Below are 15875 nucleotides of genomic sequence, written 5' to 3'. Positions count from 1 at the left end.
AAGAATACCACGCGCATGTGCTTGGGATCTACCGACTCACTCTCTTTCTCTCTCCTACTTTCTACCTTTGTGTATCTTTCTTTCTCTCTCCCTCTTGCGTTGGAATATTGGACGCTACTCGTTGCTAACGCTCGCGCTGGCCTGTAACAGGTATACTACGCGCATGCGTTCGAGTGCCACGCATTCACTCTAGCTCTGTCTCTTTCTATTCCCCCTCCCCAGGAGCGTTGAACGTTTAACGCAACAGTGCTTTCTCCATGGTAGAAATAAACGTTTAACGCAACCTTGTTGGAAGTCGCATTAGAAGATTCACTTCAAAAAAAATTAAAAAACGAAAATTAAAAATGAAAACATAAACCCACCGAGAATAAGCCTAAATCAGCTGATGTTGAACAGATGACCCCAACGATGAACCTAAACACGTATTATGGAAAACACAACGACGACGACACAGACGAACACATTCAAACTTAAATATCAGACAACACAAAAATTCCGTGGAAGGAAATTAGTCCCGGAAAAAAAAATAATAGCAGCGCCGACAAACACGATAGGTTCCCTATGACAAAACGTTTCGGGAACTGGCATATCTTCCCGTCACCAGGCACAAAAAGACTGATATCGGACACACTGCACCGTGTACGTCTGTGCCTTAAGTTTTTCCGAATGCACTCCTTCCACGGAATTGATCAGTGCTGTCTATGGATGTAACATTTGACATCTGCTGATAGTGGCTTGTTCTAGATGTGTTTATGTATTTATCTTGTCGTCCACTCTTGAGGTTTTTCCGGAATAACCAGTGCAAAAACAGCAATTGCTGTTGACAGCAATTTTTTTGCTTGATTTGTGCTTTTGTCTTTTGGGTTTTTTGTAGTTTTCCTCTACAGACATACATGTGCTTAGCAATGGCGTATGTCCAAAAGCTTACATCAAGAAAAAGTGAGCTCTGCGCATGCGCGGAATTTGGGCAACAGATAGGTGACGGGTACGACACCGAAATCCGTTCCCTAAAAAAATAAGGCACTGGCCGTGTCTTACCGTGCACTGGGAATACGGTTAAGGAACAGGTGTGGCATACTCAACACCTAAACCCTTGCTGTGTTTTAGAATACCGGACTTAGAGGCGATACCGTGCTCGAATCACCAGCGAGTGTCGCACTCATCACCCCGACTCACTAACTCAAGACACGTCCTTGACTAGGAGGGCCCCTTAACCTTTACAGACTATTCGTCCACTGGACCATTTATGTCTCAAAGACACGTGTGATTTAATCAAACCTTGAATGTGTGAGTTAAGGTGTAGCTACATTCTAGTGGACTTCATACTTCAAGGCTACGAAATAAATAAATTTTATTTGGCTTTTGCTAGTTATTATAAAACCCAAAATAAATAGTTATGTTTCGAAGAAAAATTTAAAAAAAAAAAAAAAGGGATGTGTCTGTGTCATGGACATGGCCGTGTGTTGTACGTGAATATGTGTACGTAACAGGTAATATTTTCTATACAAAATATAAAATAAGCTATTTCTTTATTTTAATACCATATATATTCACTGTAACTATTTTACACTAATATTTTATATATGCAATCGATAGATTTTGACGAGAGCTGACGATTGAAAGTGAAACGAACGTCGTAGCTTCTCCGAGTCAAAGGTTATACTAAATGTAAATCTCGAGACGCAGAAAAATGACCTCAAAATGGCGGCGCTTCCCCCTCCACAGCGCGCGATGCGTCACAGTCCTCACTTAGCGCAACGAATTCTTTGATCCTTTAGATATCCAGTGGTGTAATTAAATTTTGGATGGAGATGATAGATATGTAGCTGCAACACCAAACTGTATCCCCTGATTTTGTTATCATTTGTTTTTTTGAATCGCCTCCCACTATGGAAGCAATTTTAAAGACTTATTCACGTCAGTAAGGTATTTCTTAGGAATTGACACGGCGTGACTGAAAGGGTTAAGGCATTACCCAGGTGGAATGACGCTCAGGCCACGGAATGAAATGAGCTTCACTCGAACTTAACAAGCACCGATTTCGCATTTGTTTGTGAGCGAGGAGTGGGCGGGAAAGAGATGTACGGGAAGCAATTAAGACGGAGGAGGAAGGAGGAGAAAAGGACCTGGGAAATGGTTGAAGAGGAAAGAATCAAAGTCGGATTACAGAAGATTCGTAAAAAGGGTGGGGAGGATTCATCAGCTCCGCGGCCAAACAAACCACTCAGGCGTCCAACAACACCATTCTTCCGAACAGCTCTAGAAGAGATGGAATTCCGCTGGGCCAGGTGGATCACGTAAACAACCAGACATTATTCCTATGTTCTTTCGCAATTAGAACCACCTCGCGGCATGCCAGGGCGGGTCGGACACACATACACAAGAACTACGCCAATAACACAACTCTCTCGGGCAAAATTACTCCGAATCAATTATCATGTCTGCATTTGAGGCATCTCGAGTTACTGAATTAACAACCCATTATGTTTTTAATCTAATTCACAACGATCATAACGTTCTTTGAATGATTCTCACGATGGGGGACATTCATTTAAAACATTTTATTTTTAATTACACCATTGCCGGTTCAACAAGGTGTCCAAACTACAAGTAATAAAATTTCCCCTGACTTTTCCCTGGCCAAAATTTATAATTTTCCTGACTAAGTTTAGTATGTAATTTCACATATTGAAAACTGTTTTTTAATTAATGCAGATAATCCAGCCTCCACTGTATCCATAGCTTGCCAGAATCTTGCAATGCAATTTCATAGTATGTGTGGCTACGCACAAAAAAAAAGATGCTTACATAGTCTAGGTGAAGGCTGACTAAAGCATAACTGGAAAATTTCCACTACTTATACAGGATTTCAATTAAATTCCCTGACTTGCCCCGACATATTCCAACTTCCCTGCATTTTCCCTGATTTTCTTTGACTTTTCACAATCAGTGACACACAGTTAAACTGTGTTGCATAGAGAAACCTCAACCTCCGTTCTTTACGTTTTTCTATGGCATAAATTTTAGACCAGCAATTCGATATGAAACACGTTTTAAACGTCGATTTATGTTCTGTAGAAAATTTTGTCGCTACATGCATGATGCCAAGAATCCGAAAAATTCAACAACGCAGGTCAAGTCTTTAGACTCACTTGGCTTCACCTACGTTGGATCAATGCAATTTCATACTATTTTTTGAAGTGAAACTTCTAATGCGACTTCCAACAAGGTTGCGTTAAACGTTTAACGCTACCATGGAGGAAGCACATGCGCGTGGTATTCTTGCTATGCAGCGAAGTAAACAGTGTGAGCGTCGTGAAAACCAAAGGGGGAACTACCATTGATGTAGTTTTTGCAAGAAATATTGAAAAAATAGAAACATTTCGTATCTTACTTTATTTATCATAATCCCATTGTAAATGTTATAAATTTGGATATTTCTCCACTCGAAAATGATAATTAAAAGATGCGATCAATTGTGAATTGTAAGCAATGTTAATAAAGTTTGTCTTAAAGAAACAATATGATTTCACTAAAAATCAATTTCTACCCCTTCCTATTTTCATTTCCACATTACGAAGTTTCACTTCTTCCGCGCGGAGGGACTCCAAGCACTATTTTTTTTATCAATGAAAATTTGTACGGATGATATATATGTGTGTGTGTGTGTGTGTACGGATGACATATATATGTACAGATGACTATATATATACATTACATGTAGAGTTGGCAGCCCCGTATCTGACCCGCGGATTTTGGGATGGGTTTTTTCATCAAAACCCAGTTGGAAAAAAAATCTATTTTCCAATTGGGTTTATTTCAATTTAATATAAATAAAAAAAAATACGAAAATTAGCATGTTTTATTACAATTTAACAAACATAACACACATTTCATCCGAACACAAGCCTAATGGATGCCTCAGCTAAGGGATTCACTAGAAAGTGCATTAGTGGGCGCGGCCATCTTTGCTTTGCTTCCGAATCCTCACAAGGTATGCCGGTGCATACCTACATGCGTCCACTAAACTCGAGATGTATAGGCATGAGACACTCGCATCCACTTATGAGTCCCTACGTCCATTAGCTTCGGAATCGTGTTTTATCTTGTTTGTATATAACTTCAGATTTTTGGCATGGGATTTGTATAAAACGTTATATAAGCATAAGTGATAAGTCAAATAGAGATAAATAAAAATCTTAGTAAAAATTATCGAAAGGCGAACTTAAGTTTATAAGGGTATTAAACCTCAATTTAAGTATATATAATATTTTTAAATTCATAAAAAAAAGTTTATAGCATCCACGCTACATTAAAACTTTTAAATAGATAGATGGTATTTACTCTTTGCTGAATATTAGTATATATCACGACTCTAAATGGCTACGTGTACATTAGTAAAACCAGCTGTCAACTACTGCTAGCAGTAATATAATTCGGATACAACAAATGCGGACTTACATTACAGATGCACACTAAAGTACAAAACACAAACTGATTTCAGCTTATTATAACTAACCCCTTTGAAATTCATATAAGAAATATGTAATGAAAATTTCATTTAGAAAATCTATGAGTATGGGTGAGTAAAATAAAAAAATTCATTAAGCTTAGTACTAAAACATCTTACCTCATTGTTTTGAAACAAAAAAAATAATTTTCGAAAACTCATCAAGATGCAGAATTTCTTGAGAGAGAAAAAAGTAATGTCACAAACATGGATTTTCACAAACCATGTTGAATTTTTGGGGTTTTTACATATTTTTTTTCACTGAATAAATACTTAATTTTATCTGGCACTTAAACCACTCGATGTCAGAGGCCGCATTATTTTTTTTGTCTACTGCATATCTTGCGCGCACGGTCTCTCTCTCATGAAATGTCGTTTTGTAGGCTCGAGGTCAAATTGGTTTAGAAGCAAAATGAAAAAAAAAAAAAAAACTCCACTGGGCGGAACGTCACGCAAAACTTACCAATAGTTTTCTGTAAGCTAGAAACAAAATACAAAATCCAAAAAAAAAAAAATTAAAAAAAATCCAGTGCCGTCTCCATTCCCACGTCCGACGTGGATTTGTTTAGAAAACTATGACTTTGTGTTAGGGGCATGCATATTTCGCGAAAAGATTCCCAGGCCAGTTGAACGTTAAAACACTGTAGCATCATCTGTGTTTCGTGATTGAGTGAGTTTCCCCCCCCCCCCCCCCCCCGATTTATGTCGATCGTTTTATAACCAATAACAGTAACTCAGTGCGGAAGCAAACTCGTCCTGAGTGGTTTGGTCAAATATGGCAATGACTTCTCTCGCAGACGGCCGCCAATCACAAGTAATAACTCTTGGGTGCGGGTACACCTTTTTGCAGTCTATTAAGCGTTCAGATTTTTTCGCGAAAATTTCCTGCCCCTACTTAGTGTCTAAGGTTTTACGATCAAGTACGCGGTGTCATCGAGAATGATCGCCGGGATTTCGAACAGTCATTGTGAAATAAGTATTTACGGGGCCCGCCTTCGTGTTGGTGGGGCGGGATGGTAGGTGCATCGCTCGCCGGTGCATCCAGCGCGTCTGGACTGCCACGTGGTCTTCTCGTCGCGCATCAGGGGAACTGTGAGATTAAAACGGTAACCATTACACGGCCATTACATTACATGGCGGAGTTTTGTCAATATACTGACGACCTTGTTGAAATTCACTTAACAGTTAATGCTAAAAAAAATTGGTTGTCTGTAAAGTCGGTTTACGGACGATAGTTTAACGTGACAACGTCATAACAAAACATTGATGAAATGATTACATACTTTTATGAATAAAATTGAATCATTTTTATTGAATTATCACTATTTTGTATGGATACAAAGAAGGAGTGAAATGAAATCTACAATTTAATTGATAAACTTACTTTTATTTGCACTCATTAATTCAAATATGTTTTACTTTAACGAAGAGATTATTTTTACTATAACTTTTATACATGTTTGCTATTTAACTTCTTCCAATCTGTGTTATTCTGTTAAGGATAGGACGATGATAGGAAAAGTAGGAAACGAATGGGAGTGTTTCAAGTTTAATGTGCCTCGAAAAAGTCAAATCGATGGTTGTTCCAATCGAGTGGAAGAGAGATGCGGCGCAAGCGTACAATGTGCGTAACGGGACACAGCGAAACAGGACTATTTGCGTAACGGGACACTTTTTGGTGCGTGCAGCCGGCGTTCATCGATTTATTAGACGTTGTCACGTCAAAAGTTTCCCTTTGGCTTTGGGAACTTTGGTTTGCGCCATCCGCCACAGATGGCAGACCAGTGGTTTCCGTTCCATGCGACTACCGTTCCATTGACGAAATCGCCCCTCCCGAATGCCGTATGCCGAGAGCTAAGACGTTACGCATCAAAAATACATGCTTTTCGAGATAACACGCGGGAAGGAAGAAATTGGTGCAATCTCGGCTCCTTCTGTGGAGGTCCTCCGCGAAAACCGAGAGAAAAAAATATATAGTATTTGGGGAGACGATTTGGGGTTGCTAGATAATGGGAGAGAGGGGGAAAAAACGTAATGGTGCTGGACGTAGAGAAGAAGAAGAGAAAAAATGAAGAAGGGGTGCGACGAATACCCGAGATAAAGAAGTCGCCTTCAGACAACCGACTATTGGTGGGGATGACGATGTATTGAGAACAGGAATCGAAACTCACGTCCATTCACCGGTCGTCCAGAATTCTTTTTTTTTTTCCTTTTATTTTTTTTTGGGGGGGGGGGGGGGCTACCGCAGAACATTTCATCACTAAAGAAACCCGGTGATTTTACGTTGACGTTGACGTTGGCCCATTTATTTCGAGGGGCCGTAATACAGGCTGTCCATAAAATAACGTCCCAGTTACAATGGTATATTATTATAACAGTTTAATTTCGACTATTTACAACAAATCATACACCAAAAATTACGGTTTAACTAATTTATGTTTTTTCTTACAAATGTTCAATATGTGCACATTTAGTTACACGGCACACATCCTGGCATAAATTCCAATTCTTCCCACACTTCGGTTAACAAGTCCGGAGTAACGGAAGCAATAGCCTCTTCAATTCTCTGTCTCAACACTGGCAAATCATTAGGTAGGGGGCGAAACATAGACAAGATCTTTTATAAAGCCCCAAAGGAAAAAAAAACGCATAGTGTTGTGTCGTCAGGTTCAAGTGGAGCCCAGAGAAAGAAGAGCTCTGTCGTCTCGACAATTGGAGAATATTTTTGCCACATGGGGGTTCACAATTATTAAACTAAAACCCGAAACGCGCGTTGAACTGACATTACAGATTTACTCTTAGCAAATTGCATTAACACAAAAAGCTTTACGCTCAGGAGTCGCCATTTTGCGTAGGTGGCGCTGCAAGCGAGAAAACAACAAAGCAGTACTCGCGCATGCGCTTGTCTATAACTGTTTGAGTTACTCTTTAATTGAGACCATGTACCAACACTCTACAACGCTTACAGTTGATACTGTTCAAATATATAACTGGGGCATTCTTTTATAGACATAGTGTATCTTACAAGAAGGGGTCTGGGGGACGCACCACAACGCCGAAATCCCACAACGCCGAACGTACATTAACGCCGAAAACCATAACGCCGAAATGCCAAATTGACCACAACGCCGACAGCTAGAAAACTGCTGTGTACCACAACGCCGAATTACCACAACGCAGAAATACATTAACCCCGAAAAATTTCATTTCGGCGTTGTGGTACACAGCAGTTTTCTAGCTGTCGGCGTTGCGGTCAATTTGGCATTCGGCGTTATGGTATTCGGCGTTATTGTACGTTCGGCGTTGTGGTAACGACCCAGAGGTCAGACCGGGGAAATTGTAAAAGGGGGGGGGGAGGAACAGCCCCCAGAGAAAATGACGTTCGGGTGCTCCACCCTGGGAAATTTTGAACATTTAACTGTTTTAAACAACATTTTTTTGCCTAGCTGCAACTTAAATTTCGTTTACTGTTTTGCTAATTTGTCTGAAGAAATTAAAATATTCTTTCCTGATAAATTATACTCTGGTTGGGAAATTTTATCAAACTTTGTTGAAATCGCGTCATTACACGAGGCAATAAAATCTTTGAAAGTTTTTTTTTTCCTGATACGAAATCATTAACACCAAATCGAAAGGTATTGACCAGCACTTTGAAATTACATGCTGGTTACACTTTAATTGTTCCTCTCGCCATTTATTTGCATTATTTTTCACAGAAAACTAGAACACCAGAATTGAAAATGGAAGGGGGGTAGTCACGGTGCCTTGGGGCAGTTTTCCTGCTTTCCCGACGGCTTTTCTTCCATTGGAAGTTGTACGAAAGTACTGAAGTTCAGTATTCGAGACTAACAAGAAGTTGGTAAATACTAATGAGTACCAATCTCCGACTTACGTAACGTAACGTTTCGCAACTGCGGCATTCTTTGCACGACAGCCCCTCCCGAAAAAGCATTCCCGAAGCCGCCACTGGGTCGCGTCACCTTTGAATCTCTAGAGCAAAAACCGTGCGTCGTAGGCGCACTATCGACCAAATCTAACGAGTGTTCGCGGTGAAAGGAAAAAAAACACGCCGAAGTCGTCATTGACGGCGCGGCACGTTTCTTGAACTCCCTGCTTGACGCAAGTTTTACGACACTGCGAAACCTTGAACTCTGAGAACCACAAGCGGACTGGCTATGTTGATAAATTTGCGAAGAAGTCCCGATAACTAAACCTGTGAGCTCATGACTATCTTTAGCGCTTCAACAGTGTTTGAATTGGGGGGGGGGGGGGGTTCAGCATCTTAAAAGCCAATTTGCATTTCATTCCTAGCAAGTAGATGGGAACATTAAATCTTGCTGTGATTTGAAATGTAGCCTTTGAAATTAAATCCTTAATTTTTTTTACATCATTCATTACAAAAATTAGGATTTCCCATTACCTTGGAAATATCCTGTTTCAATTTTAACTAACATTTTATTGATTAAAGATTGATATCCACAGAAAAAAATATTAATTAAAGATAGTAAAAAATGGATTTCAACTATTACTCTCATGCTAGGATTAAACTATAAACTGACAACCTTCTGAAAACCATTAGGTAAACACTTAAGAAATATTTAAAAGGTCTAATAATAATTTCTCAATTTTCTGTAGTAGTTCTTTTTGAAATATGGTTTGTTATTGTGTTGCATGTTTGACGATAATTTATATACAGCCGAAAAACGTAAATATTAAACTGCTGTATGAGGGGCGTTTACATGAAACGGTTTACTACGATCTTGGGTGTTGCTGTAATGGAAATTATTAAAGAAACGTCGTCATTTGATCAGGAATATTATAAAACTATTTCCCTGTAGATATTTACGTAACTTTAATGAGTGAATATGTTTAAAAAAATAAACTTTTAAATGAGTAAATACATCTTTGCCAACTTATCAAATGTAGTGTATAAGACTTTATTGCAGCGGCTGCTGCGAAAACATATCGTCCTTTGTTTCAACGCTAAGAGAAGAAACATTATCTCGCACGGAGACAGTGGCGGATCCAAGGGGGGGCACCAGGGGCAAGTGCCCCCCCCCCCCCCGAAAAACCAGTTGTCTGTTACATTAATATTGCCGACCAAAATGATTGTTTCTGAAACCAATAAAATATTTTAATATAATTAATTAATTTCTTGTAGAATCATAAAATCTGGTGGTTGGATGTTATGTGTAGTGTGAGTAGATTAAATACAAATTTAGTAATTTTAAGACATTTTTTCTATGGCTATTATGAAATCCTAGAGTGAGGTGAACCTCTGGATCCGCCACTGCACGGAGATGTCTGTAGAATATATAAGAAAAGGTTTAGGAGTAAAGCATATCCATGAAGGCTAGCCCTGTGGATTTATCGCGATAATGCACTTGTGCATATGATTATGATTATTTACGATGATTATGATTATAACGATTAGCAAATAACTGGTCACCAAAATTAAGACCAAACTAAACATTTAAAATATCTTTAGCGAGCCTTGAATCACTTCGAATGTTGATGTACTGCTAACGCATCGAGAAGTTTTTAGTCAACATCTGGCCATTTTCTGGAACAATTTTTTTGGATAATATACGCCATTGATAGTTTTCACTGTATGTCACAGAGAAGCCACAAGAATGGATCAGAAAGATGAATACACAAACACACAGAGGAATCAAGTCAAAATCAACCAATGTCAAATGTATGATTGCATAGACAGTGGAAGGAAATAATCAGAAAATAAATATCACTGCACAGACGAACACACTGGGATGACAACGATGAGACAGTTGAAAACACACATTATACATTAACACATTGCTATGCTTTCACACATTTGAAATCGGCTGATTTTGATTTGGTTTTTCTGTGTGTTTGTGTATTCTCATTGTCGTGTCCATGCACGTGGTTTCTCTGTGGCATACAGTGAAAACCCGCAATGGCATTATGTCCTAAAAGTGTCCTAAATCAATTTTCACCATTGGAAGATTCATTCAGATAAAATATATTGTTGTAATATCTTCAAAGTTGATTATTAAAGTGTGAAGATACGTATATAACTCGCATGGTTACCATGTTTATGTATGTCATGAATTGACGAACGCACAAACTGTAATTTGTTGATTTTTGTTTTTTTTTATTTTTTTGTAAATGGACTTGAAATAATCATGAAAAATTACATATATGTGTACATTATTACATTTTCACGAAATAAGCTGTATCGGTACAAAAAAAAATGTTAGTACTACTGGGTTCAGATTCTTGCCCGGGCATTTATGCTTTGTGCCGTCTTGGTCACTACATTAGATAAAGTTCTTTAAAAGACGTTCCCTGAATAGCTTTTCAGCCTTTACTACGCACATTAAATAATCATACTAAATAAAAAATTAAGTCAAATTGTTGAATATTCGATTGTATTTTCCACTGTCTAAAAATGTTATGTTTCTATAAAATATTACTCAGAATTTCAAATTACTCCCCAAGTTTTGTGAGCATGAGACAAACTATTCGGTATTGTTTTCGAAAAACGAATTTCACTTTGCAAAAATAACCATATGTATAGTATTTTTCTTGCAATATTACAAACTATTTCTTGGCGGCTGGTTTCCAAAGTAATCCATTGTAAAAGTACAAAAAAAGCTTTTATACCTATACACGAATTATAAGTTATGGCATTACTAAAAAAATAACCTGAAACATTATAAAAACACGCACATTCTATGTCACTAAGTATATGTTTGTATAATTGTTTTTGCTTTAACGACTTAAATTAGGATGTAAATACTTCCTACAAACAAACCTTAACCTTATAAGCTAATTCGACATTTAAGACTTAACAATAAAAATTTCATAATGAAATTCTTTCATTCAACATGGCGTTGAATAAATGTAACATTTAATTTCTTGTACATCTACAATGTGATGATTGCAACGCTCTCTCTTGCTGTGTATGTCAACTGCAAGGTTATCTTACCTTGAATTTTCAGCATTATAACGTATTTTTTAAGTTACCATTATTTCTTGTTACGATTATAAATGATAACATAAACTATTATTATGACTATAAATAACAACAAAATATTTTGCATGGTAGTTTTAATGTTATAAAGTTTTATTTTTTATTACATGTAGACTGTGTATGTTATGTGATGTTCGCGAAAGCAATATGTACGAACGAGTCACACCCATCCGCCATCTTTTCGAGATGTTATACACATAGAACAAGAAGTGGGATATAGAAGTGCGAATTTTACAGTGGAAACTGAAATCATGTTTTGCGCGACATGTGACGGCACTATCTGTTAGGTGGCCCGTAAATACTTGCAAAAAACTCAGGCGAAAGTTTAAAATCCAAAATGTTCGCTTTATAATAATTATTTAACTAGTAATTTAACTAATTTCTTAGTAGAAGAGATTTCAACTGTGAAAAAAAAATTTAATAGTGTTTTGTTAATAAAGAAAGTGTTTTATATATAAATGAGTGGGCTGCATTATTTATGTTATGCCACACCACAAAATATGTGGCTATCAAAATAAAGTGAATTAATTTTCACTGGTTTGGTTGCCTTATTAAAGCTCACAATAAAAGTGGCTATGTTAGCGATATATTATGTAAGCTAATATCTAGCGTATGGACCGAAAAATACTTCAAAAACTAAGTCTCAGTCTCGGCAATAGTTTTTTCCCCCTATTGTATTATATCCGTTCGCAAGTACTTCCGTTAGCGCATGCGCGAGCAATAGAAACATGAAATTTCATTCCCAACAATGCCCCAAAAGAAGTGCAACCTTAATATATGTATATATATTCTGGGTATGATGTATTTTGGACTACAGACGCCAGGGGTTTGTTTCATATATTTCCGTCGCACTGAACGGGAATGTTGTGTATGAAATAAATAAAATAATTTAACCAAATTGATGTTGCTTTATTTTTTGACGTGAATTCGATGAACATCTTGGCGCCAAACCGCGACAAACTCGGCCCATCGCTCACAACCACTGGCTCAACTGACTCCACAGCAGCATCAGAATCTTCAGAGAGCTTATCCACGTCCATTACCAAAACATCTTTCTCGCGAGGTGGACGGCTGAAGCTCGTTCGAGCGCAAATTTCGCGCCTCGTTCGGGGGTTCGTTTTGTCCCACTGGCTCATTTCTCTCGGCTACTTCTTAACTCATTCGATACCTACGACACTTCTCTGCGTTCTCAACTCCTTCTGCTCGGGTTGTTTCGCTTGTTTTCTTTCTTCTCTCCAACATAACCTGTTTCCGCCTAGGCATTTTGCGATTATATGGCTCCAAAACCAAAGTTTAAGGGCGGCATTCCAAGACATTCGGGTTAGGTAGCGAATAAGTGCTACCTTGTTGGGATTCAACCGCAACCTAAATGACAGGCCGCATTCCATAACGTGTTCAAACCCAATCCCTGTAGGTAACGAAAAAAGCAACCGTTTCAATAAACTGTGCCCTGCACGGGGCTATAAACTTGTTTTCAATGCATTATAGAGGACGTTTGGCAACCATCGATACATTTGTTACGCAAAAATACTACAGACAGCAGGCCCACCGCGCGAAATAAATGGTGTAATTATAATTTTCTCAGATACTTTTAAAGTTGGCGATTATTTGCTGTCGTGACCATTAAAGTGTGCAAAATGTATTCCAGGATACTTTCGGTATACTTCCCTCGATGATCACAAAAATGACTACATTCCAGTTTCATGGCGCCAGACGCGGATACGACGTCAGGACGAGATCAAATAAAACGTGAGCTATGCGCATGCGCGGAATTTGGGCAACAGAACGGCTACGGATAGGACACCAAAACCCGTTGCGTTAAAAAAAAAAAAGTGACTGGCCGTATCCTATCGTGCACTAGGAATATAGTTAGGGTACAGGTGTAACATATTCACCACCTAAAAAATATATTTTTTTTTGTGTTTTGGAATACTGGCCTTGGTAACTTCATAGTTGTTCCACTCAGTGCTCACTCACGGGCACATTAAATTTTTAAATCACGCAAATCGGTCTATTACAATTACATTTCGGGGTCTCAGCTCTCGCGAACTTCAGTTTGACACTACCCAATCCAACGCTCATTACGTCATCACTGCGAATGTTAACCGGGTAACGACGGGGACGCACCACAACGCCGAAATACCACAACGCCGAACGTACAATAACGCCGAATACCATAAAGCCGAAATACATTAACCCCGAAAAATGTAATTGCAGGACTGCCACAAAGGTTAGGTTAGGTAAGGTTAGCACACAAATTCATTCAGTTGTTTTTCATTTTGCTCCTGTGGCCCCCCCCCCCCTTCCCCACAGCAACATTTTTCGGCGTTACTGTATTTCGGCGTTGTGGTACACAGCAGTTTTCTAGCTGTCGGCGTTGCGGTCAATTTGGCATTCGGCGTTATTGTACGTTCGGCGTTGTGGTATTTCGGCGTTGTGGTAACGACCCCGTAGCGACCACGAGCCAAAGTCTGCTCTACTAAAGATACTCTGTATAGCTTTCGTGGTTCACGAGTTTCAAGCAAAGTCGAGTCCTCAGCTGAAGCCGAGATTCAAGGCATCCGTGTCCACGTGTGTTCGCAGGCATGACGCTGGTCGGCGCCGTGGTGTGGACCTGCCTGCTGGCGGCGTCCTGGCGCGTCGCCTCGGCGGGGCAGCAGCGTCGCGACGCCCGGGCGGCCGAGGGAGGAGTGCTCGCGTCCGGCCTCGACGACTCGGACTTCGCCGACGTGCTCGACCAGGTGTGCGGAGTGTTGTGACTCTGTCGGCCCGGCCGACGGACAGGACGGACATTTGAGAGTCCAACCGCCTGGTTTATGAACTACGCGAGAACACAAGATCGCAAGATGTACAGCAACCACATTTTTAAAGTATCGGTTTGTAAATTACGGCAAGACCGCAGTAATGCAACGCCACAAAATAAATTGAAAATAATTTAATTTGCACGTAAAAAGTTATTTTCTATCACACTGTGCAAATTTAAGGATTGTAACCGTGATTTATATAATTAAAAAACGATTGTAACCGTGATTTATATAATTAAAAAACATGAACATAAATACTTTTATGCGGATAACGTCTGCCTCTAAAAAAGGAGTCGGAACATTTTACTTTAAATATCATAGGCAGTAATGCAAACCAAATATCAATAAGTTTGAAGTTGAACAAGTTGCTTTTCGCTATTGCGCCTTGCGTAGTTTATAAACTGGTACTCTAAAATGTGAATACTGTACATATTGCATCTTGCGTTCCTTGCGCTCTTGATTTCTAACGTAGTTTATTAAACCCGTCATAGCCACACGAACAAGGTTTCGGACCTGTTTCCGTAACTTCCACGTTGTCGCTTCCCAGCAGTGTGAGGAGAAGCTATAAAAGAGAATATAATAACTACCTTCTTAAGGGTGTTGGCCACCATCCAAAGGTTTCACTGCCTATTCTCATGATTCCCCCCTTGACACTGCACGGCATAGCAACCTAGTCCTGGAAACAAAAGATACTACCCTCTTAAAAATATTATTCATAACCAAAAAGTTATCAATGCTTGTTCTCATGACTCCTCCCTTGTCACTGACCGGCAGAGACAGCAGGAGCTGGACGAGAAAGTATCCTACCCATTTAAGGAGGTTAACCACCACCCAAATGTTTCACGGTATGGTCTCGTGACTCCTCCCTTGGAGCTGCCTGGTAGATCGAATGGGAGCTGGACGAGAAAGGATGCTACCCTCAACAAGAAAGGATACCACCCTCATAAGGGTGTTAACAGAAAGGTTTTAGGATTATGTCCTAGTGACCAGTTCTCTCTCCCCCCCCCCCCATCACCAAAAACCCCACATATATCTTCCCGGCAGAGATAGCAGATGCTACGTGTGAAAGGTTTCTACCCTCTTCAGGATGTTAGCCAACTAACAAAAGATTTTGATGAACTGTCCCTGTGACTTCCCCTTGTCGCTGCTTGGCATAGCTGGACGGAGAAAGGATACATTCCTCTTGAATGTGTTAGTATTCGGGTCCTTGTCCCGAGCAGGTGCTAAACTAGAAACCACACTACCCTCTAAAGGAAAGGTTGTTCTGACTGCCCGTGCAGAGCGAGCAGGAGCTGGACGAGAACGAGGCGGCGCGGCTCCAGAAGCTCGCCAGCCTGCTAAGCGTGCTGCGCAACACGCTGAGCGAGCGGCAGCAGGGGCAGCAGGGACAGCAGGGACAGGCGGGGTCCGGGGCGGCGGAGGACGAGGTCCAGCAGCTGTCGGGCCTCTACCCGGGTCTGCTGCCGCTGCTCAAGGACGAGGACAAGCGCGGCAGCTGTGAGTGCCGGTGGTACCCCGAACCTCGGGGTCTTTTGGGTTGGAGATT

General features: G+C 39.9%; 2 protein-coding genes across 4 annotated transcripts in view; one reads left to right on the top strand and one right to left on the bottom strand.

Annotated features, from left to right (window-relative positions):
* Window positions 1–15875, bottom strand: part of LOC134539682 (DNA ligase 3) — a 454246-nt gene that overhangs the window by 193686 nt on the left and 244685 nt on the right. The window lies entirely within an intron of this gene.
* Window positions 1–15875, top strand: part of LOC134539683 (uncharacterized) — a 71516-nt gene that overhangs the window by 52815 nt on the left and 2826 nt on the right. For both annotated transcript variants that reach the window (XM_063381879.1, XM_063381880.1), the window contains 2 exons: window positions 14109–14266; window positions 15610–15826. In XM_063381879.1, coding sequence (XP_063237949.1) covers window positions 14109–14266; window positions 15610–15826 — 375 coding nt within the window. The remainder of the gene's footprint in view (window positions 1–14108; window positions 14267–15609; window positions 15827–15875) is intronic.

Source organism: Bacillus rossius, chromosome 15 (assembly GCF_032445375.1).
Source record: "Bacillus rossius redtenbacheri isolate Brsri chromosome 15, Brsri_v3, whole genome shotgun sequence".
In the NCBI taxonomy this organism is placed as follows: Eukaryota; Metazoa; Arthropoda; class Insecta; order Phasmatodea; family Bacillidae; genus Bacillus; species Bacillus rossius.
This window is presented reverse-complemented; position numbering and strand designations above follow the sequence as displayed.